This window comes from Melopsittacus undulatus, chromosome 2 (assembly GCF_012275295.1).
Source record: "Melopsittacus undulatus isolate bMelUnd1 chromosome 2, bMelUnd1.mat.Z, whole genome shotgun sequence".
Lineage (NCBI taxonomy): Eukaryota > Metazoa > Chordata > Aves > Psittaciformes > Psittaculidae > Melopsittacus > Melopsittacus undulatus.
The window spans coordinates 34,474,844-34,500,746 of NC_047528.1; the positions used below are offsets into that span (position 1 = coordinate 34,474,844).

General features: G+C 35.7%; 1 protein-coding gene across 1 annotated transcript in view; it reads right to left on the reverse strand.

Moving 5' to 3' along the window:
* The window catches only part of DIAPH3 (diaphanous related formin 3), a 222,456-nt gene that overhangs the window by 176,526 nt on the left and 20,027 nt on the right, over positions 1-25,903 (reverse strand). Inside the window, exons 3-9 of the mRNA XM_031045922.2 lie at positions 24,305-24,478; positions 18,988-19,092; positions 10,430-10,560; positions 6,734-6,808; positions 6,574-6,643; positions 6,047-6,183; positions 5,450-5,555 (exon numbers count right to left, since the gene is read on the reverse strand). Coding sequence (XP_030901782.2) covers positions 5,450-5,555; positions 6,047-6,183; positions 6,574-6,643; positions 6,734-6,808; positions 10,430-10,560; positions 18,988-19,092; positions 24,305-24,478 — 798 coding nt within the window. The remainder of the gene's footprint in view (positions 1-5,449; positions 5,556-6,046; positions 6,184-6,573; positions 6,644-6,733; positions 6,809-10,429; positions 10,561-18,987; positions 19,093-24,304; positions 24,479-25,903) is intronic.

Here is a 25,903-nt window from a genome sequence, read left to right on the forward strand (position 1 = left end):
GATGATACAGTTCACTTGGAAAGTAAAAATTTTGAATACTTTCCTCCATGAGAAACTAGACCAATGAAATCAGATATATTCTGCTATGTGAGAAGTTACAGCTTCACTTCCAGTCCTAATTGATGTCTATCCAGTCACAGGATGTGTTTTCTGAAGATTACATATTCTGTACTTTAAGCTTGCATTTTTCCCAGTTGACGACCAGGAAGAATATACTTTGTCCTTTTCTGGTGGAAAATGTCCAGTACATACCAGTAGCTTTGAACAGCTTTTTTCTTGCATAAACAAGATAATCAATACTATGCGGCAAGTATCTTCTTACAACTTGCTTATTTGAATAAAAGGAACTGCAGTAAGGTTTGCTACTTCATTTTTCTCACTCTTACTCCAAATATGCTTTTGTAGAAAGGGCTCTAAAGATGGATATTTGAGTTAAATTCTGCTTGCCAGTATTAAGCTGGCTGTAGATTTGGCTTTGGTACAGGAACTTTATCAGTGTTCACCAATTATTTACTGTTACTAATGACAAAAAATTCTTAGTAATGACTGAGATCATCCAGATGCATGTACATTTACATGGATCTTGAACACTCAGCAGCCTCTACATTTAGATAAGGTGAGCTTTGCTCTAATTCATATTATTACATACTCAGTGATGGAAAGTATTTCATTGGCATAGAGCATCCAAGACTCATTAAGTGATTCAGCTAACCAAAATATCACAGACTATACCATCTCACCTTATTAGATGAAAAAGATGAAATTTTATTCCCTGACAATGAAAAGTAGTGTGAGGGCTATGCTATCGATAAACAGACAAGACCTTTTATTTTGTCACAAAAGCACTTCTAGGACAGGCATGAAGCATATGCAGGTTTCCATAGGGATGATCAATGCTCATTTTTCAGGAACTTAATTGGAAAAGGAGGAATTGCACCTTTGCTTCAACATTGAACCTGTTCTCAGTTCTAACTGGAAAAAATAAAAGGAACTATCATGTGCAACAAGAACTCCAGAGAAAAGCAGCACTCTTCCACTAGTTAAATAGCCTGCTTAGCAGACAGTGATGAATGATGATAATTAGAAAGTAAAAGAATTCATTTGATTCTCCACGAGGAGTAAGAACTGCACAACACAAGACAAAGTTTGTTGCTGCTGTTGTCTTAAAATATACCAAAATGGGTTGTGTCAGAAGATCTGTGACATGTGAAATGAACAACCAACATATTAGACTTTTACAGTTGTTATCCTAAGTATAGAAGATACCAGATTACCCTGTGCACATTTTCTCAAGCACAGGCTTAAGGTGTTAAACTACGTTTACTTTTAACAAATCCAGAAATTCAGTGTTACTACAGGCTATAGTTATAGTCTCAAAGTAAGGTCAAACCAATCTTGTCTTTAACCAAAAATATTAAGTATGCTTTCCATAGCTTTGGATTTTATAAAAGATAAAAGGGAAGATATAGTTAGGTTTCAACAAATGCAAAAAGTAGATTCATAGAGCTTTTACTAAAAATAAAAAAATCATCATACGGAGGCCTTTTATACATGCAGCCTTCAAGCAGCAGAAATGTTAGGCAATTCAAAACTGAAAAGGTCAGTAGTTAGTGTCAAACTGAACTGCCACACAGCAAGCCTACATACATCAAGCTGGTAATCAAAGCAAGTATGCCAAGTAACTGACAACTGTAAACTTTAGTTTCATTAAAACACTGTCAAATTAACCACCAGGTCAATAGCATTGTTATAAAAGTTTACAACTGATTCACATGAGCAACCTTGATTTTTCCAGTCTTAAAAAAGAAATCTAGCAACCATTTGTGAAGTTTGAAAAAGATAAAGAGTGTTTTAGTGGAAAGAACATGTTCAAATGGAAGTTTTAACTCAAAAAAAAAAAAAGAGACAAGAACTTTCAGTATAAGTTTCTGTGTCAAACAAAACAGCAAGATGTTTCCCATTTTTAGGAGCTTTAGGGTAACACTCTAAGTGAAGCCAAATTAATATATTTAGCTTAAGTATTGCAATTGCAACATTTAGAGTGAATTCTCAATTTTAATAATGCCCTTATCTTCCATTTAAGAGGATAGCAAAATACCAAATGGAGGTACAGACAAACACAAGAAGGTGTACCTAGCAGAAAAGTAATTGTTTAATATCTTAGTAGTCCCGTGAAAATAAAAGCTGTTATTGGACAGTTAAAAACTCAGCTGAAGTTTCCTGCACTAACTGGGTTATCTAATCAGCAATTTTCACTAATAGACTTGAGCATCGCTGTGAACAGTGAGTATGAAAGGACTCATAAGAAAGTTCTATGTGGTTAGAGTCATGACCTTTTTTTCCCTGCATATCAGTTGTCTCAACTGCCATTAATACTGCTATGTACCTTTGTCTTAAAGGGGCTTCTTTACCAGCAACTGTTCACAGGGGATTAAAATTTCTGAGCTAAATTCCCAAAAAGAGCGACTGTCTGTTCACCTTCAGCATGATCTGCAAGACATAGTTATAGTTCTAGAGAGGCCCTTATACTTTTATTTAATTCTTAAAAAGGAGGAAAGGGGTGAAATGCCCATTTGGGTACCCATCAGGGTAAAGTGAGAAGCAGACAGGATTATTTATTTTACTTATTATTTCAAATAAATTAAGCAGCTCCTTTTAAAGCAGTTTTCACATGCTTTCTTAACGCTAAAGCAAAGGGAATTATAGACAGCTTTTCTACGGGTACTAAAACTATATGCTTTTGGAAGCCTCATACTCATAACAAAATGTTAATTTCAGAACTCTGAATACCTGTAAGCTACTAAAGAATACTCAGAGAAGTAGTGCCCTACATGATATTAGAATTTATACATTTTATATAAGTGCAGTGATGGACATGGAAGTTCTCAAAACCTTTTACATTTTAGTAGGGAAAGTAGCATTTTTCTCTTCTGAATCAAAATTAATTGATATCCATATTCATGCCAAAGAAAGAATGAAGCTGCTTAACCAATACAAAGAGACACTGAACTACTATTAGTCAACACTAAAACTAATTTCTGTATTTGGACTTAGTCATTCTTTGGTTATATTTAAAATAACATTTTCTTAATATATATTATATAGATTTCTTCCTTATTGATTATACTAAAACAATAGAAATAAGCATAACAGAAAAGTAAACTTCTCATATTTTTATTTCTCAGATTGATCAAATATGAACAAAAGTACCAAGCAATAAATCAAGAAGGACTAAAAAAACATGAAAAAAAAAAAAAACAAAAGAAAAAAGCCCTTGATGGAGTGAGACAAACGTTATATTGTCCTGAATGTCTGACATGCCCAAGCTTACAATGCCTGGCTCAAATTCATACTGCCTAATATCAAGGATACTAAAATATAAGCCATAGAAATCATACTGAATAGGAACTTGTTAACTGAACATCATTCACTTTGAAATCTAAATGAAACAGAAACCCCAGTGGAGAAGAGAAATATATGAGACCATATATTTAGATTCAATGCTGTAGAACTGCAACAATTCATGCAAAAATACCTAAGGTAAAGACCTACAAGAAATGTATGTTCAGTCTGGAAAATACAGACTCAAAAGCCTTGGAAAACAGGAAATATGTTGTCTTACAGCCTACAATTTCCTTCTGCAGTCCCTTTCCAGTCACACTACAACTGTAGCTCAAAGCTTTTTTTTTTCTCTACTTGCTCATCTTAATTCTAGGCTGAACCTTACACAAATCTCTCCAGCCCCAAATTCAAAATTACTCTACAGTTCTTCTTTCCAGCTGCACTCCAGCCTTGCCAATACAAGGTCTCCTTTTTGATCGCTAATGGCAATTACTATGATTTTCAACACATTAAATACACATGCACACAGGGGAGGAAAAAAAAAGAAAAAAAAAAAGACAAATCTTTCTGCATGAAGCCAGAACCAACACCATCTGTATGAAGACAATACCAAGCTGATCCACTTTTTCAAACAAACAACAAATGAAACATAAGAACAAACAAAATATCCTACATTTCACCCCTTGCTGGGGGAGACCCTACTTGGCCCTGAAGTTGACTGTTTAAGGTGCCTAAGCAACTTTGACTATCACTCTTGGTAAAAGAGTGCAATATACATATAGTCATTTAAAATATTCCAGGTTGAAGCAAAGGAAGGAAATTATTTGATTTGGTTTTCATTCAAAACTTTTTACCTCAGTGCAAAAAGTCTATGCTGAGATAAACATTTACAGAACTTAATGAAAAGAAAAAATATATATATTTCAATTAGAGGATTATCCTTCTCTCAATTATGAGCTCACCAGGCAAATTACACCATAGCTATGAATTCATACTGTCAGACAACTAAGCAGTAACTCAAAGCTGAATTTGTCCTATCATAGCAACTGATCCCAGCGTCAGCTATGACAATAATATTAAATAAAAATCTATTGGGTCAGCACAGAGACATGTTCAAGGTCAAGAAGGACAGGGCTTTGAGCAGCCTGATCTAGTGAAAAATGCCCTCTCATGGTACGGGGCTTGGAACCTTTAAAGGTCCCTTTCAAGATAAACCGTTCTATGATTATGAGACAGAAGGTGTAAGAAAGGAGGGACAATTTTACAAAATATAGTCCCATCAGTACTGGCATAATTCAGCTGCAAATGATTCTCCTCTACCTTCAAGTATGTCTTTATGGTTAGCTTTTCTCTGAGACAGATGAAACAAACAGCAATCTTTACTGTCAGATGAGGACTGTTTAATACAAGAGGTGAGAGTGAAGTAACACAATCATTTCTTTCTAACTTGAGATTCATCTCATACTATTTTTCTAATATTCTTAAACAATGACAATTATGAACAGTGTTCACTGAACTGAATTACATGAAAATCAGTAAAGTTAATATTTACACTCTTAGACCAATCATTTATAATGATCACTCAAATACACTATAATACTTCGTGCTTTTCTGCAGTAAACTCTGTATCAACTGAAACAAACTGAAAACAAGGTGAAGGATTTCTTTCCTCAGACTCCACTGCAATTTTATGAAATCATCAAGTGGGCATGAGGGACAGTTTTCCCGCAGATTTAAACATTGATTATAAAAAGTAGTGGCCTATAAACTTGGTTTTTTACTGTTATTAATCTTTAAGTTTCAGCAAATATTGCCAGAAGTGAGATAATCTTTTGCAAACAAATATACATACAAATTTAAGTCCCAAAGTCTGCAATATTTGGGTAAATAGATATCAACAAAGGAACTTAAAACACTCCACTGTTTCTCAACACTGAATCTTCCCATGACACATTTTTTAAAAGATAACATTATATAAAACATTTTGAAATTAGACCTTTACTTGAAACAGTATTCCTCTTTTTTATTGTAATGACTTGTTCTGTAAGGAAAAATAACTGATTTTAATTATACTTGTTGCAGAGGTTTGGGAAAAAAATAGGCTTACTTGAAGCTGAACTGAGTTATCCTGAAGGCCTTCAACAATAGGAGAGAATCTATCAACATTCTTTTCTTCTGCAGCTGCTGTTACAGCTTCCAAAATTTTTTCAAGGCTGTAAGAAAAGAAAAGCATTTCTTCAGGAGAGAGATTTAATCTTGCTGTTCATTTCTTACATGAAGATCCATGTTGCCGAAGTATTCACCTGCCTAAGTTTCTTGCATTCAAATTTAGCAGGATTAAGCATTACTTGTTTACTTTGGAGACCTCCATAGCAAAAAAAAATTACTTACTGGGTTACAATGGTTAATGGACTGTTAAAAGTAATGCTAAAAAAATTCAATCAAAAGAATGACTGCATAACTACTTCCATTTAACCAGTAGATCTACATGTCAAAAAGAAAACTCTTATTGATATGACCATAATAAAAAAATCAGAGACAAAGGTAATAAAAAAATCAGAGACAAAGGTATTAAAAAAACTGACAATATAGCACAGGTATTAATTTCAATCTGAAGTTGAAAACTTGATTTTCATTCAGGTCTAACTATAGTATTGGATATTGTAAACTTATCCTACTATTTCTGGCTAAATACGTTACTTACATGTTTTCATCTCCAACAATGCACATTGCAGACAGGAGTTTAACTATATCTGTCATCATGTTAGTTTGCTTGGGATCAATTGCTTTGATCAACAACAGAAGGCTCCTTTCTTCTCCCAGAATTCTTTCCAATCCATACTAAACAATAGAAGAACAGTTGTAAGGAGAGTTGGATGGAATCCAAATGACTGTATTGAATATCTAGTATAAGACAGCGACAGTTCCCTCAAGTAAATATTTCAAATGACATTCAAGTCTGTCAAACACTCAAGCAAAAAAGTTGAAGGAGAGCAAAGTCCCAGTTGGGTTGCTTACTCTGTAATAAGGGCAGACATCAGTATCAAAAATTCACATTATTATCCCAGTATACTTCTGGGGAGAGAAAGTAGCAGCAGAAAGAACTTCAAAAAATAGCTGACCAACATACCTCTTTCTCCAGATTAAATACAGGCTTATACCCACTGAATATGTACATTATCTGATTGAACTATGGTAATTTATACTTCCAGATTAAATAAAATCCCATACCTTATTATTCATGAAGGCTCTCAAACACTGTATAACCTTATGCTGACTCCTCTTCACAACTTTGTCCTGGCTGAATAAATAAAGATTAAAAAAAATAGTGTCATTAAATGCTGTTTATTTATTAAGAAAAGCCAACAATTTTATCTGAAATGATTCTTACTTTTTTGCATCAACCAATCTTTCCAAAACATCCAACAGCAGCCCTAGACCTTCTCGGCCAAAATTTTCAACCCAGCTAGGGAGAAAGAAAAAAAGAAATTAGGAGGAATTGACATTTAAAAGGACTCATTACAATGAATCAGAATTGTCAGAATAAGAGCAATACAACTGGATCATTTTAAAACCTCAAATGGACTCTCTACTCAACAGAATATCAAGAGGCATTCCATCCATTCATGGATGCAACTAGATAGCCTTGAATTAAAAATATTAAATACTTACAGTAGCGGTTTTATTTTTTAAATTGACAAATTATACATTCTTTGGCACAGAATTGTAATTAAGAAACCCTTCCAAAGGAAGGGAAGAAAAGCAACATATTTCTACTAAATGCTGTTTTAGGATCTCCTGTAAATGTCAGAATCTAACTGTAAATGGAAGGAAAGGAAAACCTAAAGGAACTGCAGAAGTGGCTGCCTGAAATACTAATCCATAGGAATGTCTCCAAGTAAACACAACAAAATTTTTAAATTTCAGCTATTGCCAAAGCTATCTTTTGGTGAGCTTAGACACTGGCATGTTGTTTCTACACGAGACAGCTGCTTCAGCTGTATTACAGCCTCTGCACTCTTTTCTGTTTCATCTATTTACACACCATTGTACACATTGGGTTAAACTTGTGTATCACCACTTTTGATTTGTAACCAGAATATTTAGATACTCATATAATGGTGTGACCTTACTAGTGACAAATAATAAGCTGTTCTGATGGAAATAACACAAGGGAGATGCAATAGCTCTTTTGAAATACAAACTACTTCTAATCCCATCATAGGATTGGATTAAACAGTTCTTCATACCTGCTAGATACAGATCTGTAATGGACTTAAAATTATAGGAAGAGAGAATCAGATCAGATGCCTTTATCTGTTTGCCCCCTGAAAGTAAATATATATGAAAATAGATTTTGCCCTTCCTGGATGGGTGCCTTGTTCCAAAACCGATTAAGCAAATAATTGTCAATTGGTTTTGATGTAACTGGCCAAATCTGACCTAAAGATAACCCTTATGAGACATTTTTTGTCTCATTTCAGATGAGAATGCTGTGAGTGATCAAGTGCCTGGATCAGTGGATGCATTTTCCCTTTGAGGCTTTCTTTTTATACCAATGGAAAATAATCACTATGTTTTGCAGTAGGCCATAACTTTCAGTACATTTTTAAGTACCAGGACCAAACTCTTTAATATCACTTAATTCAGATTTTCTCTGTGAACTAAATATACATTTTATAAAAATGACTAATTGGAAACAATGTTGTAGAATCAGTTCTTGCATTAGAAACTAAAATGTCAACAAGATTAAAAAGCTGAAGTATAGCAATTGGAAAACCAGCAAAACCCCCTAAATTATATATTGTCAAAAAGATTACAGTCCACAAGTGTTAAGACTGCTTGGCTAGAGGTAATTTAATTCTCATCCTGTTAAAAAAAAAAAAAAAACAACAGATTTATTCTTAGGTATTATACATGCACAAAATAAAAGCCGAGAGTCTCATCAATTATTTCTTATTGTCCACATGATATGAAGCTGGACTTAAAAATAATCATGGATTTATAGCAGCTGGACTGGAGTTCAGTATTTATGTGTCAAAGCAAGTTCTTACTCAAAGATCTGGTTGCTGATAGGAAAATCAAAGTCACTAATATCTATGCCCAATGAACACCAACTGTTGTTACTCATTAGAAAAAAAGGTACATGGTTTAAAAATGTTTACAACACATATTTTTATTATGAAGAACAGTATGCCATTGTTACATGTTTGCTATTTTTATATATAAGCCCTGCAGAAGAACTCAGGTTTTTACTAAGGCTATTTTAAGATGCTCTGTTTAAGCCTGGTGAGGTCTATCTTAACAGTCTTTTCTAGCACCACTCAATATACCAGAAGACTGTTTCAGAACTGTTCTACTAGTTGCAATCCTGAGCTGTTCTTAGGCCATATATCCATTAGCTTAATAACAAGTTTCACTCTAATCCAACCATTATAGTTCTTTTACACTTCTTTCTCCTTAATTCTCCTTAATGCTTCAAACTGAAGTCAAATTTTAAATTGTGGCCATGTTAGAACTTAGATTCAACTGTTAAATTTTCTACCTACCATAGTCTGTATTTCACTGAAGAAGGGTAAAGCCAGTGTTGCAATCTAGAGCTATTTTACCAATAAGGTAAAGAAACTGAGGTCTCAAAACTATCACTGTAATACTTTGATATCAACAACGCATCTTAATCTTTCTAGCATGCTTTGAAGTTTCTAAGCTTCTGAAAATGAAAACAGAATTAGCACCTCACCAAGCTTATGGGGCTTGGCTTTTTGGGAGGAGGAGGTTTAGCTTTTCCTTTGGTGTGTGGGAAAGTGGCAGCAAAGGCAAATCACATACAAAAAAAAAATCTATCGAGTCATATAAACAACAGAGAGAAGAAACTGCTCTAAAGCTTCAACTATCACACATTCTGTGTTTCTATTTTCAGACACATACAAGCAAGCAAAAGTTTCTTTGTTAAATCAACATATGTATAAATAAAAAAAATAAAAAAATGTCTCTGGGGTTTGGGTTGATTTTGATTTTTATCAGGGAGGGGAGGGAGGGCTGTGGTCTTAGAGAGGTTCATTTGTTTTTCTGTTTTGGGGTTGTTTAGGATTTTTTCTTTTTTTGGCGAAGTATATTTGGGGTGTTTGGTTTTTTGTTTTTAAATAAAGACGGAAAAACAAAACTATACCAAAAATTAGTTCCACATTCCTGGAAGAAGTATATCTTCTGTAAAAACCTCTACCAGAATAATTCTGGTTAGTGTAAAGCATGTTTCCTCCTGTGCGAACAATTGTATATTCCAAATAAGATAATCCAATTCAAAAACAAATTAATAGAAAGAAGCAACCACCCATACAGAAGACCCACACCAACAACTCTGCTAGGCCAGATGGAGAAAGAAGTTGTCAAATATTTTTTTTAATCACATCCCACCATAGGCAACACTAAAATATCATTTGCAATTTTTTTTAACTAAATCCAAAACAGTTTCCCAAAATCACGTGTTCAACAACTGGCTTAAGTAGGAGCTCTAAAACAAAAAGTTGAAAAGAGTAGGAAAAAAAATAAAAAAAATGTATAATTTCTTTTAAAAAAGCAAGCATCTACAATCGAGCTACATGGGTCAAACCAAAATTTAACATGAAAGATTGATATCAGTGTTAGAGTTATAAATACTGAAGAGTTAGACTTCTTTAAAAAAAGCACAGGTAAACTAAACTATCTTCTGTAGAGATAAACCCCACATATAGAGCAAAGATCACTAGAAAACGGCAAGGAAGAAAGCCAAAAGCCCACTGGACAGAAGGAGCACACAATTAAAACAAACCAAAAACCAACTTGGAGCTATTTAGCTATAAGGCTATTTGATCAGAAAACAAAGTGGACTGTTCTGCTCTACACTTGCTTTACATTCTCTTTACATTATCTTGTACAGATTAATGAACTCTACTGAAAAATAGATCTACAGAAGATATATAAGTGTACATTCACTACTGCATATACATTCATTAACTAAAATCTTGAAATGTGTACATCTGCAGATCCATTAATTTTATTTCATTAAGAAATAAAGAATACAATTAATCATGCGTATTAATGATGTTACCTGACAGGATTACTAGTCAAGGACACACGAAGAGATTCTAGGCAAGTGACTAGTCTTTCCTCTGTTAACCCAGATTTTAAGTCTTGAATAAACTCTTGGGGTGAAATCTTCCGACTGTTCTTGAGACTTCCCTGAAATATAGAAAATAAATTCACTTTTTATTTGGCACATATAGAACTTGAATAGTTTACTAATGTCTAACCTTCATTTCTGTTCTTTGAAACAACTGGGAGGAGGAGAGGGGGTGAGAAGATAGGTATATAATTTAGTCCTAAACCTGTAACTGTGTCCATATAACATATATGCTAAATTCTGACTAAATGTTGTTAACTTACAAATTTATAATCAGTAGTCAAATGCAGCAGAGGCATTAAATGTAGAAATGTATCATGCACACTCAGTGAAATGCAATTTTTGTAATGAATGGGTTCTGTTTCTGCATCTTAATTTTCAGTACTCAACAGAAATAAAAACAACTCTGAGGTGCTGCGAAGAGATCACAGGGCACATGTCCAGAAGGGTGACTGCAGTCATAACAGAATACAGAGGAAAGAACCAGTGCAACTGAAGAGTACTCAGGACGTTACTGCAATAACTTCAGTTCTTGTAGATACTGGTTTAAAAGGCTTTTCCCTTAAAGATCCTTCAGATGAGTATATGAGACTGGGGTTATAAAAACAGATTAGCTTTGGCTCTAACAGCTAAAGCAAAATAACTTTAAAATAAAAAATAATAGTAATAAAAAAAGACTTCTTCAGAATCATTAAAGTTCCCAAGATAAATCACAGCTCCTCATTTGTTGTATTTGCCATCTGTGAGAATGCAGTACAACACAAATATGACTATTGATGCAATAACATAAGAACATAACCTTTGGGCTTGGATTTTGCCTTGCTTTCTCAGTTTTGCTCTTTTTGGCAGATGGGGAACTAAATGAGGACATGGAAAATGGCAAGATAGAAATGAAAATGCAGTAGCAAGTTAATGCAACACTGCAAAAGTAGTTTATAGCAATATAGGTTGAAAGACACTGACTTTGATTCATCAGAGTATCTGTGTTGTCAAGTGCTGCTTAAATAAATGTAAGATCTTAATAACTCTTCTGAAGGAAATACAGTATCCATGGTTGTAAACAAAACAACAGTTGAACTGACCTAAGGAAGCTTTATAATTTGCAATTAAAATGAGGAATCCAAGAAGCATTGACCCTATTATTAAGAGTATCCTCCTCCTCTTTATTTTTAAATATCAGCAAAGATAAAAAATTTGTAGATGGTTCAAAATAACAAGTCTATTCCATCTAACACCCATTTACAACATGAGAAGGATATATTTTCTGCAAAATATATCTAAATTCTAAAAACAGAGGCACACAATGGGGTATACAACCTATATTTGACTTAATTCATTGGAATAACTCCTTTTTAGAGAAGAGAAGCACAACTATTCTGTCACATAGCACTAAAGAGAGTTATGAAATAATACTTGATTACCTAGTGGCTTAAGTCAGGAATTCAAAATAATTAGACTTGCAATGCCATAACAACTTGGAGTCATCCACCATGAATGGTGAGGCAGTCTCATTATGTTATTATACAGAGCTTTATACAGAAGATGCTTTCTCAGTTCGATAGATCCTCAAGAAGGGTTGAAAGAAAAAATTCTCATCCTGAAGTAAAAGATGATAAAACTGTTTGTAGCAGAGAAATCATGTCAAAAACTGGCAAGAGTGGATGACAAACTGGACTGCTGTGGTGCCATTGAGAGGGACCTCAACAGACAGGAGAAATGGGCAAAGGAATTTCAGGGAATGCTAAATCCTGAACCTGGGAGAAATAATCCCATGCAGAAACACATGTTGGGGACAGCCAGCTGGAAAGTAGGTTTGTATATTAAAAAACAAACAAACAAACAAACAAAAAAAAACACAAAAAAAAACCCAAAACAGAACAACAACACACACAAAGTTCCTGGTTTATGACAAGCTGACCATAGGATAGTGCAGCACTTCAAGGGAGATGACCCTGCTCCTCAGCTCAGTGGTGGCAAGACACATCTGGAGGATTGCATCTACTTCTGGGCTTACCCAGAATGAAAGAGACACGAACACATTGGCATGAGTTCAGTAAGGGCTGTGGGCAAGACTAAATGAGCACCTGTTGTACAAGCAGAAGCTGATAGAATAAGGGATTATTTAGCCCTAAGAGAAGGCTCAGGGGAATTCTATCAGTGAAAGGACAAGAGGCACAAACTGAAATACAGGAAATTTTTTAAACATAAGACAAACAAAGTTTACCCCTTGTTTTTGTTTAGTTTTTAACCATGAAGCTGGTCAAGCACTTGAACAGAGGAGACTGTACAGTCTGCAACCTATCAGAGATACTAAGAAATGGACGAGGTAAGGGGTTGGGCAAGACAATCTCTAGAGATCTCTTCCAGCCTCAATCATTCTACTCTATGACTATCATAACAGAACAGTGAGGGGCTACTGAAGGCTTCACTACCTCTCTGTTCCACCTATATTTCCTCAGGCTTAGGAAACATAAGTTCCAGACGCCAAAAACAGACTACTGACAGAAACCACCCTGAAAATACAGCATCTCATGCTGTTTGGGTAGACCACATATCGTACAAGGAATGTGATTCCAAACATGCCTCTGAATTGATGAATATCCCCATCTGCTTACATATGAAAATCACTTCCACTGCTCCACAAAGCAATAGATGAGATGGCCAGGAATGTATGAGGGTTGAAGGGAACCTCAAAATAAAAGATCCATAACAACAAATATTCCCACAGACAAAAATAAATAAATAAATACATCAAAAAACCCCAACTCAAGTGGCTTCAGTTTTCTTTCATGTTCTATGCTAGTTCATACCCACATAATACTCAAGTCAGGCCCTACAGCAAGGGAACATACCTTAACCTCTTCAGATATTCTCTGGATCCAAAGAGTTAACTGCATGCACTGCTAGTGCCAGGAACAGAACACTATTCCCTCAAAAAACTCAATCTAGGTGGCAAACTTATTCCATAAAGAATTTATGCTCCTCACCAAGATGGTAGAATTACTTGCACTTGCAGAAAGCAAGAAAGCTCAGCTAGCCTACAGCTTTGACACAACTATATCTACAGAAGAATGAAAAAAAAAAACCCAAAAACAAACAAACAGAAAAAAAAAACAAAATAAGCCCCACAGCTGGAAAGCAATCTCCAAGCGAGTTGTAGAAGACCCTAAACAAAACAAAGCGTTCATAACAAAGACTGGATAAAACATGAAAAGTAAAAGCTACTACACCATGAGTTGCCCCAAACAGTACAAATTCACCGGCTAAGGGGAACTGCTGACAAGGGATTCTGCCTGGTTGCTCAAGACATTAAATACTCAACACATCCATCTTGTTACAATAATCCTCAAACATTTTAAGACTAGGCAATATATACCCTTGAGGCAGTCAGGAGAATATGAGTTACAGCTGTGATATAAGGAAGAAATTGTAATAACCGTGGTTTAACAGGGGCTCAGGCCTGTACCTGGATGAATACACAATTCCTCATGCAAAACTATATCTTCCCAGCTGGTCTCTGCATAAATGAGACTGACGACCAAACAAACTCCTAGCAGCCGTTGTGACAAAGTATTTAACTAAATATTACAGAAGCTCTCCAGACAGAAATTTAACAAAGTTACAGAAATTCTCCCAGCAGCTCCTGCTGTGCATAGACTAGTTGATAAGCAGTACTTGTATGCCTAAGCATATGGATTAATATCCTGGGTGGAGAATCTGTAATTTCCAGTGACTTTTTCCAGCAGTTCTTGCTGTACAGTTCACCAAGCTGGATATAACTAAGGTACTTATAAGAAGCCAGCAAAATTGCTTTCCTTTGATGCAGAAACAGTCATATAGGATAGTCATATGGACAGGACACATAGTTAAGATGGTCAGAAGATATCTTGGAAGTAATTTAATAAAATCGATAAAAATGTGTGTAGTAGAAAGGTCCTATGAGACAAGAGCCTAACCAGGCTAGAAGAATTCACTAGAATGACATTGCAGAGTCTCTTCTGACTTATCTGAAATCTCACAAGCAACGGAATCTCACATCAATATCCATACAGTATCAGACATCCTGTTTCAGGCTCAGTTCCCCACCTGAACATTACCCTGTACAAAAGATGCCAATGAATTATGAATGTCTGTACAACACACCCAGAGTACCAAGTACCACTTACTCATACTTATGCTAAGGTTCTGCAACATAATAAGAATGATACATCTGCCAGTGCTTAAATAAAGTGAGAGCTGCATTTGGTACCAATTGTGAAACTGATTATATTAACTACATTTCACCATGGGAAAAGCTGCTTAAGTTCAAAATGCTTCAGTTAACTGAGAAACAGGAAATATCTTGAGGCAACAGTGCCTCTAGAAATTTAATTGCTCAACTGAAGAACAACTGGTCTGTGAGCAGATGCAGTATGAAATCAGCATTAATTAATTCAGTTAATGCATTACAAGGGAGTAAAAGCTGCAAAACACAGTCTTGTGAAGAAAACTCACTTTAACAACCCAGTTTGTATGGGTTCAACATACAGAGCAGCAAAACTTATGGTAGAGTAACATTACCGTAATGCTGCTTTTATTCCCACTTGAGTATCAACTCCATAACATGGACTGGAACATCTTTGTATTTTTATACATCACTTAAAAATATGGTGCTGTTTCTAGCCTCAAATAATCATAATACATACAAACAGGTACAAAGCCACAGAAAACAAATCGACATAATCTCCAGCAACAAATGGAACCACGCTGCTTTTGGTAAATGAGAATTCACACTTACATAGTAGCCTTCAAACACAACTGTTGTTCCCTTCTCTAACTGTTCCCTGATAAGACATGACAACACAGCAGACAGAAATTTCATTCAAAATTTCACAGCTATGACATCTCTCAGATAATCTTTTTAAGGGAAGGAATAAGGCTTCACCTAAACACTATACAAGAAAGTACTAACAGAATGCTAGAGTAATTGAGCAGAATTCTACCAAGCATACAACTTTTGCTATCACTCAAATTTTTCATCAAGTACTAGTAGCATCCTAAACACCAAGACTGTTTAGTCTCTGCAATTCTTCTACACTTTATAAAGAGTGATGGTAACAGCAAGCTTACAGGCAAAGATAAACAGACATATATACAGAAGCATGCTTTCAGCCAACAGTTAAGAAGTCTCTAAGCAAACTGGAGCATTGGATGATGCATTTCCTATGAAGACAGGCTGAGAGTTGGGCTTTTTCAACCTGGAAAAGAGAAGGCCCCAGGGAGACCTTAGAACAGCCTTCCAATACCTACAGGAGGACTATAAGAAATGCAGAGAGGGGCCTTTTAGAAGAGCCTGTAGTGACAGGACAAGGGAGAATGGCTTTGAACTGACAGAGACAGAATTAAACTACACACTGGAAAAAAATTCTTCACTATAAAGATGAGACACTGACACAGGTTGCCCAGAGAAGTTGTTGCAGGCCCATTCCCGGCAGTGATCAAGGCCAAACTGGACAGGACTTTGAGCAACCTGGTCTGGTGGAAGGTGTCCTACTCATGGCAGGGGGGTTGGAAGTAGATCATCTTTAAGGTCCCTTCCAACCCAAATCATACTATTATTCTCAAAATCTCACCATACAGAGGTAGCACACAGTCAGTAGGTCAAGAGAGGTTCTCCTCCCCCTCTACTCTGCCTTGGTGAGGCCACATCTCGAATATTGCATCCAGTTCTGGGCCCCTCAGTTCAAGAAGGACAGGGAATTGCTTGAAAGAGTCCAGCACAGAGCCACAAAGATGATTAAGGGAGTGGAACATCTCCCTTATGAGGAGAGCCTGAGGGAGCTGGGTCTCTTTAGCTTGGAGGAGACCGAGGGGTGACCTCATCAGTGTTTGCAAATATGTAAAGGGTGGGTGTCAGGATGATGGAGCTAGGCTTTTTTCAGTGATAAGACAAGGGGCAATGGGTGTAAACTGGAGCATAGGAGGTTCCACGTTAACATCAGGAAGAACTTCTTTACTGTAAGAGTGAAAGAGCACTGGAACAGGTTGCCCAGGGAGGTTGTGGAGTCTCCTACGTTGGAGATATTCAATGCCCGCCTGGCCATGTTCCTGTGTGATGTACTCTAGGTTACCCTGCTCTTGCAGGGGGGTGGACTGAATGATCTTTTGAGGTCCCTTCCAACCCTTGGGATTCTGTGATTCTGTAGGTCACAATATTCTGTACCTAAATAAGCATCTGCGCACAGCCCTACTTAAGCCAGCAGAACTTCTAGATGCATCAATAACAGAGATGTGATCTGTTAATATTGTAAAGGAGTTCTGCTTTTCTAAGAAACAGAAACCCTGGCACTGAGGTCAGTGATGAAGATCTGGCTATAGTATGATCACCAGATGCTGCTTCCTTTTCAGTGATTTTTAGAAGCGTAGCCTCTTTTTTTCATTCTAATAGTTTTTGTAATAAGTGCTATAAACGAAACCTGCTTGGTACTCTGCATAGTAGTTGCAAATGAGGATATTTGTCCCAACACAACACAGGTAAGTTCCTGTCTGCTTAAAGTTTGAGAGGTACCTACTGTCAGATGTTACTGCAGCATCACTCATAGAAAGAGAGATCTGAGATGGGATTAGTTGTATGCAATAGTAGCTTCTTCAGCTCTTCAGGAAAGTATGACACTTCCATCAAGTCAAAGTACACTAAAATTTAGCTGAGTACCCTGGGCATGCAGTGCACTATTCTCTCTAGATGGAGAAATCAGCTAGAAGTCCAACACACAAGGGGCATGAAAGAGCATGCCAGGAACAAAACATTGCAAGGGCAACTGAAGGAGTTTCCCATTCCAGTAGCTCCAGCACTAAGCTGAATTGATCTGGAGCACTACTGTATCAGACAGCTGACTCTATGCATCACAGAAACAGCTCCTCCCAGTTTCACAATGTCTGAATGCCATTTCCAGTAAGAAAACAATACTAGAAATAGATTTCAGTGAAGACAAAAGTTTTCCTGCATAAATTAGTTTTCACTGACCTCCCATAGCAGAAAGCTATGGGGTACATGTGCTCGCAGTGGAGGAAGGGAACAGAAAGGAAATAATGCTATGAGGGCTTTATGAAAACATGCAAGGCAACAGCATGTGGGAACAAATCACTACTTTGAGAGAAGAAAGAGACCTGTCCTCTTCAGGCATAGCGCAAGAACCTCCATTGCCAAAAAAAAATTGCAATGACAACCAAAGACACAAAAAAAGTATTTACTGCAAATGGCACTCAGAAAGAAGGATCATGGAAACCTACTCTGCTGTAGGGTTTAGTTCTTAGCAGGTATTAAGTGCCAGGAACTGAAAACATGAAAACCTTTCTTTTGAGAAAGAGATTCTTAATACCAGCCATCATCAGGATGCTAAGGTTCCAGCAAGAGATGTGGATGCAACCATTCTGCCCAGCCATCCATGTGCTATTATCACTTTTCAGATGAAACAACTAAGGTTTTAGAAGGCATGTGGGGTCCTGCAGTGCCAATGAGATATAAACCTTGACACTGTTTTAAGTTAAGAAACTTCCAAGAATGTTGTGAGATTTTCTAGCCTGAAGTTTCCTGATTTCCCAGGAAATAGCTCTAAAAAAGAAAAACAGGGTTGACATCCTGATCCTTCCAGTACTAAGGAACTTGTAGGCTATAGAACGACTAGCAGCTCTGATGAGCTTAGCTTAACTAAAACAACCTCCAGACAGTTCACTCCTGTACTAGGTACCTACCTTCCTAAAAGTGCATTACACTAATAAGGTACATCATTTAAAACAGACAGTAAGATATAAGTAGACAAGCTCACTTAAATTACTATAGTGTCTTGTCAATATTTAGTTACAATTACATATGGGAGGGTTTTTTACTGATCTGTCCACATACATGGAGCAGTGAGAGTAAGAGAAACAAAAGAAATTAAAAACATTCAAAAGAACTGAGGACAGTATGAGTACTGAAGCATTTAGCCCTGGACTCAGTACACACTTTGAAAGAAGTAGATTTTTCTTATGCCTATTTAATCTTGAAACTGCCTGGTACACAACTCCTTGCACTTCTCTAGAATAACCAGTAGACACTAATTGGGTTCATGTGCAAACAATCTCATTAGCAACTATTTCATAGCATCACAACATGAATTCTGTACTGAAGTACGAAAAAGAATAACCAGTTATGTAATTATTTCCAAACGGTGCTAAAAAATAAAAAATGTTCACATCAAGCTTTTTCAAATTCTATGAAAAACTTTTCCATCCCCACTAATAGCCATATCTTTACCAAAAAGAAGTGCTGTTCTGTAGAAGACACACTCCAAGTACAACTGAGTATCTTTCATTGGAGCTTATGAGATAATGCCCTTTAAAAATGTGTCTACAAAAAACAGGAGTTAGCCAAAAGAATGTGACATGCAGGCATCATTTTTTTCCTCTCCAACATGAAAATAACCCAAACATTATGTAATTTCTGCACTTCAGAAACATTTACTTACAGACTTGGAAGCAGTGCTAATATATTGCATCACCATTTCTTTTTTGGTATTAAAATCCTTTTCTCTCAATGGCATCTTCTTGTCTTCATTTAAATTCATATCTTCCTAGAATGGGAAGCAGGGAAAAAACAACAAAAAAAGGCAGTTTTAAATGTCATCCAAAAACAATTGTTTAGCTATGAGATTAACTTGAAAACAACAGACACAAAAATACAAACTTGCATGATTAAAAACTGCTACACAAAGAGCTTTCCATAGGTTAGTTACTCAAAATAATGAAAATCCTTATCCATATTCCCTAGCAACACAGACTAAAAAAACAGCCAACTGTCACAATAAACAAGTGCACCACAACCTGTAGCATGATCTCTTAGAAATCACCTGCAGTTTCACACACATACACACACACACACCCCAGAAAAGCATTACTTACCACTTCCTAAAAGGTTTTAAAAATGTATTCAAATCAGCCTCTGAGAAATATTTTTAAAACAATATATTAAATTTGTTCCATAATTGTGTTTCTCAGCTACCAAATACTTAATCCTGGGCAGCAGAATTTGCTTTGCACTGAGAGTAGTTCACAAAATAATACCCTTGCAATAAAAGTAAGGCCTGAATTCTTGATGATTTGATCACTAAATCAACACCTTCAACTGTCATCAAAACCCCATCACAATTCATTCATTCCAACATAAACCAGAGGTCAAAAGGAACATGTGCAGAGCTGTACTGATAGCCACACAGCAGCTATTCACTGACATTTTTGACACAATGACTTCTACTGTTCCAGCCTAGAAATGCTCTGATCACTGTAATCAGTTCCACATCTGTGAGAAAGGACATTTCCTATCACACTGGAGGTACAGGAAAGAAAAAAAAAAAGGCTTAAAAAAAAGAAACAATTTAGGCACACACACATATGAGCACATATAGTATTACTATGGTCACCTAAGCTTAGCAAGAATTACGGTAGTTATTTTCAGCTAAGACTCACAAGGTGAATCCCCACCAGCTTTGGCAGTAGCAGTGCTACAAAATCAGTAGGTAAGCATCTTGATAGCAAAGCTATTTCACCTAGGCAGAAATCAAAGACAGCAAGCGAACTCATAACCTTAGAGTTTTAAGAAAAAAAAAAAAAAAGAAACACGAAGTCCAAAATTTTATACTACACTGAAAGTTAAGTTTCCTTGTCTTTCACTAGTTTTCATATTGAATAGGATAGAGCCAAGCGCAACTCCTAGAGACATTTAGAGTTTTGCATAAATGCAAGAGAGAAGACACTGCAGAAAAAGTTTGACCCCTTATGCTGAACTTCTTCCAAGTAGGGCAATTTTGTGTAGATTTTTCCACCCACAAATATTAGTCTTTTGTTTCCCTAAGGACTAAAAATAATTCTTCACTTAAGTCTAGTATGCATTTAAATTATTACTTCGTATTTATTTAATTACTATTTAGTATTTTATATATTTGATACTATGTAGTGGATTTCCTGTATCAGATTTATATATTTGATACTATATATACAATGTTATAATTTTATATTTTTAGTATCAAGCAAGCACAAGGGGCATGTAAAAAAATCTTTCTTTCAAGCAATAATGTAGTCATTTGAATCCTTGGCAGCTAGCTTGCATGCTCATGTTACCTCCTACATCTCAAAGTAAATGCAAAGCACCTTCATCTAAACAAGCCAGAGTCAACAAGAAAGGAGGCCACACATGGCCAGCTGGAAACCTAAAAATTTAAACTAGTTACACAACCATCCAATCTGTGTATTTTAATGACTGGTCAAGCACTTGGCATTAATTACATAACTAGAAAGGACTTGGACAATTCATTAATGAATTCTGGCACTGATAGATTGTTTTGGACATAGAGATTTGGAGACTGTTAAAAGGTATTTTAAATAAGAGCAGGTAAGAAAGTTCTTTTTGATTTATTACTTTAAATATCTTTTTCAGTAACAAGTTCTTTGAAAGCCAGCAAAATACTATAACCTTAAATTCTCAACAACTGCTCAAAAATCTTTTTACCTTATCTAAGGCATTTCCTTAGCTTAAAAACGTGAGGGATCAAAATCAAATCAAATTGTCAAGAACACTATCATGTTAGTATTCCCACTGGCCTTCCATTTGTTATCTTACTACAGATATTTCTCATTTTATGTACATGACAACTCATACTATAGATTACTAAAATCAAGTCCAGCTTGACATTACCAGATGATTTTTGTTTTTTTTGCAAGTTCTGATAAATATCCTTGCAACACTGTACCTCAGGATTCCTTTCCACAGGGATATAATTGTATAGCAATACTGACTTCAAATGAAAATACATTTTACATGTATATTTAATAAAGGTAGCTGTATTTTATTTACTACTTAAATTGTGTTTTTAAAACCTACATAAGGACAAACATAAGAACACTGAAACCAAAGTATTCCATTTTAAGCTTCACAGAAATATATGGCTAGGTCTTTTTCACTGTTTTCTGAGAGTTATCATATCCTCAGTACCCTGCCTCCAATATGCCAAATAGGTTTTGTTCATAGCAACATTGAAATGTATGTATATCTAACAAATGGGGGGGGTGGGGGGGAGAGAAAAACACAAGAAAAGATTTTTCACATTAGCCTGTAGCCACTGTGAAGTTCATTCTTCATTTAAAAGCCCTCCTTTCAGACTTCCTTTCTTAAGCTTGTTGAAAAATAATTTCTTAAATAATAAAAAGGTAAAAAAGGGTCTTGTTTTTCCTGAAAAAAATATCTAACTTCTAATCATGCTAAAAAAAGGATGAGGAGGGGAGGGCGTGTTAAGAAGCCTATCAGTAGCCTACAGCCTATCAGCTATATTCCAGAATCCTAAATGTAACAGCAGATTCATTTATAAGAAATATTCCCTCTGTGTGCAGCAAAAAGCAATTTCTTTGTTGTTGCTTTTAAGAAATGAAGCATCATTAAAGCAACCTTCCAGTATCTGAAGGGGGCCTATAAGGATGCTGGGGAGAGACTATAGTGATAGAAGGGGTAACGGATTAAAACTTGAACAGGGGAAGTTTAGATTGGATAGAAGGAAGATATTCTTTACTGTGAGGATGGTGAGACACTGGAAAGGGTTGCCCAGGGAAGTTGTGAATGTTCCATTCCTAGCAGTGTTCAAGGCCGGGCTGGACAGAGTCTTGGGTGGCACTGTTTCATGGTTGTGTCCCTTCCCACAGCAGGGGGATTGGAACTAGATGATTTTAAGGTCCTTTTCAACTCTGTTTTATGATTCTACGGTGCAATTGATTTATACAGATTAGAAGCATTCAGCATTACAAGGGGCACATCACACTTGGCTTAGTTTACAAAATCTTCAACTCCATTCTCTCATTTCTTCTTAAATCATCTAGTTATTCTACAGGTGAGCAATAATACTATTTTTCTTATTGGAAAATAAGAATAAGTAATTTCACATGGATATTTTCCCAATAGCACTAACAGAAATTAAAAGAGCTTTAATTGTCTGTTTTTATGAGTTTTTTCATCATTTTTGCCATCAAAACCACACAAGAAACCACTGCATAAAATACTGGGAGAAGGAAGCTGCAGGCATCTACGAAAACCCGAAGTATAACAATAACACATTCACTGAAACTTCAGAATTCAGAAACTACTCTCTTCAATACTAACCAATTGACTTTTTGTTTTGTGCAAAATCAGTTGTAAAGGCCTGGCTACAACATTCAAGTTGTTCACCACCCCCTAGATAACTTAATTTGATCAAAACAGCAAACCAGAGGCTACAGTATATAATTAGCTATGCAATCTACTGTGATTAAACTAGCTTTATTTCATTCCATTCAAGTGTGGATAATCTGAAGAATGCCTTATGCATTATATGTTAGAGCTAAAATAACACTAATAAAATAGCTTAAGTGCTTTGTTATTCAATGAGACTAGGAAAGCATTGAAATTATCCTGATGTAATCATTAGCATGTTTTTGCATAGTAGGTGTAAAATTGGAATTAACTTCTACAGGATCCATGGAAATAAGCCTGTGTATAAGCATTTCTTTTTACCTAGACATACAGTAGTAGGTTTCTGAGGATTTACTGAAAGTTTGCAATTTTTACGGCATAGTCTCAACATCACACACTATCCTATACCAGAATCCCTGTGGAATGGTAGAGAAATACATCCTACATTTACGTAGCAGGGGATGTGCACAGGGAGGTATACCTTCAAGGTTATTTAAGGAAAAACCTATCCCATTTCCTAACATTTGAGGAACTATCATTCATAGTGAAAATTTTAAAAAAGTAGTAAAGTAGCTTAGACACGGAGGTACGCCAAGAAAATCAACTATGTAAGAACAAGCACAGATACAAAACTTGATAACACAGTAAATTTGTCTTCTTTATCAGCTTAACCTAAAAAATTAAAATCCTGAATCCTCCCTTTCAGTTATAGCTCTCGACAGTTCTACAGAAGCATCTTAGTGACTAAACTAACATTATTGAGTACTGGGAATAAGAAATTCCATAAAGGTATTTCTCTCAGAGTACATTTAATTTCTTCCACATCCCAGGTCCTGGCAGTCCCTTTGTGTTTCAAGAGTTACTTGTTATGGGACAGAGAAAGAAATAATAATATAGATATCACCCTCCTTGTTAACGTCCTGTTATGCTCTGGAGATTGCAGTCACTTTCTTCTCCCATGACCATTCCATGTTTAGTTTTAATTTGCCCAAAATGTCAACATCACCATAACAAAAAAAATTCAACCTACTGGTACCACAAAGAGGTGGTACTGATGTCACATAATCTTTCCACCAAATGATTGCTCTTTTGTAGCACAATAACAATGACAGCTGAGGAAAGCAGCAAATTTGAGACTCATGTGCAGACAAATGCTGCTTTTGGAAGCAAGAACCTTGAGTCTTTTTTTGTGCAAGAAAGACAGAGAACATAATTTCAGAACAAAACCCTGCTGTGACATTCAGAGGTATAAAATCTCTGTAAAATTTTCAGGTCATCTTGAAAGGAAGCAGGACTCTCCATTTCTTGTTTTCCTCAAAATCTGTTGCATAATCTCACTTCTAATAATCAGAAATATTTAGTTTCCACTTTAAATATATGCAAATATATTTATTTTAATAATGCAAAGAGTTCATCCCCTGAGAAATACCATAAAAACCACACAATTATAACTCACAATAACAATACTAATAATTCAGGTGAAGATCAGAACACATGCACAAAAGAAGGCCACCTCTTGTCAGTTAGCCACATCGTCATTCTTCAAGTAAAGGAAAACAACATAAGATCCTTACCATCATTTTTTCAAACAGCGCTATAATTTCTCTTTCCGACAGGGTCTTTGGAGCAAAATCCTCTGTGTCCATAGGTGTGGATGACCAATCCGTCGAATGAGAATGCTTCATATGCGGCAGAGGAGGTCGTTCCTTTTTACTTCCTGGAATTCTTATACTGGCAAATCTATCCAACTGAAAACAGAAAAGGTGTAACATCACATACTGTTTCCATTCTACATAACCCTAATTAAGATGATCATCCTTGGAAACTAAACATCCTTATTTTTCTGTGGTAACTTGCTTGTTATTTAACTGCCTTATTTTAGAGGAGTTTCCTAAATATGCATGTAACAGTCAGTTGCCTTAGTGATCAAGTTAACAGACCAGAATTCCATTACACTATGGAGAAATCATGCAGAACATGAGAATTTTGCAGAAAGTTTGGAGGCAAAGATATCTACAAAACCAATTTATGAAGAGTTCTTCACAAATATTACATGTAGCATATGAAAAAGCAGGCTTATTTATCAAAAGCATAGTTCTAAAATGTTTTTTGCTACCCTGAAACAGCTGTACTCCTGACATTGTAATAGAATATACAGATTTGCATTTTCATACAGAACATACAGAAGTTACTTCTTATTAAAACACATATTAACATAACTAAGACATTGCTCTTTTTATTTGTGTTATGCTTCTCAAAACTTAGTGCCTTTTTGTGCTCCAGTTATTTAGAAATTCATTTAGGAGAAGCATAAATACCATCAGCTCATTTATTAAAGTTAAGCAGGATACACTCATGGTTTCATGGATAATCCTTGGTCTTACCACCAACATGAGACAGTCATTTGAACTTTAACTTTTCAAAAGCAAACAAAAATTCTTTGGAAAAGTGGTTTGGATTGTGGGTTGGTTTTTTGTTGTTTTTTTTTTTTTTTTTACTTATTAGGTATATATCACCTTCTCAACAAAGACTAAAGTGAAATTTTTGTCATTTTCATTTTTAGAGGTTGCAAGTTCAAATGCATATGGGCAAGAGCCAACAGAATACAAAAGCAAATGATATGTTCAATGAGATGTGCTAAATCTTAATCATCTCTGCAGCAGCCTTTTGAATAGATGTGAACACCAGTATTACACTTGTCAGTACAGAAGGAAGTTATGGTAGCTTTTGATGCATAAGAGATTTTGGACAAGATTCCAACCACATCAATAGACCTACATCTTTGAAATGCTATGCAAAAATATTCTGAGGCTTCAATATATCTTGAATATAAGTATCTTGAGATATCACTCAATAACTACATCCAAGTTAACAAACTAAATGACAAGTAAAGTTATTATAGCATCTGCGAAATTAAGATCAGAAAGAGCAAAGAAAATTAGTAGCAAAAACTGGGTACAAGTGTTCCACTCTAGTCAGAGCAATAATTGACTATTAGACATCCATGAAGAGAGGCTTAAAGGAAAAACAAAAAGACTTTAATTCTTCCTGTTCAAAATTGTAAAAGAACAGGTTTTGGAACACAGAAATAGAGTACAAGCCACTCACATACAGATGGTTGTAGAACATGCAAAAGCAGAAAATGAATATAGCATAAACATAAAAGAACTCAG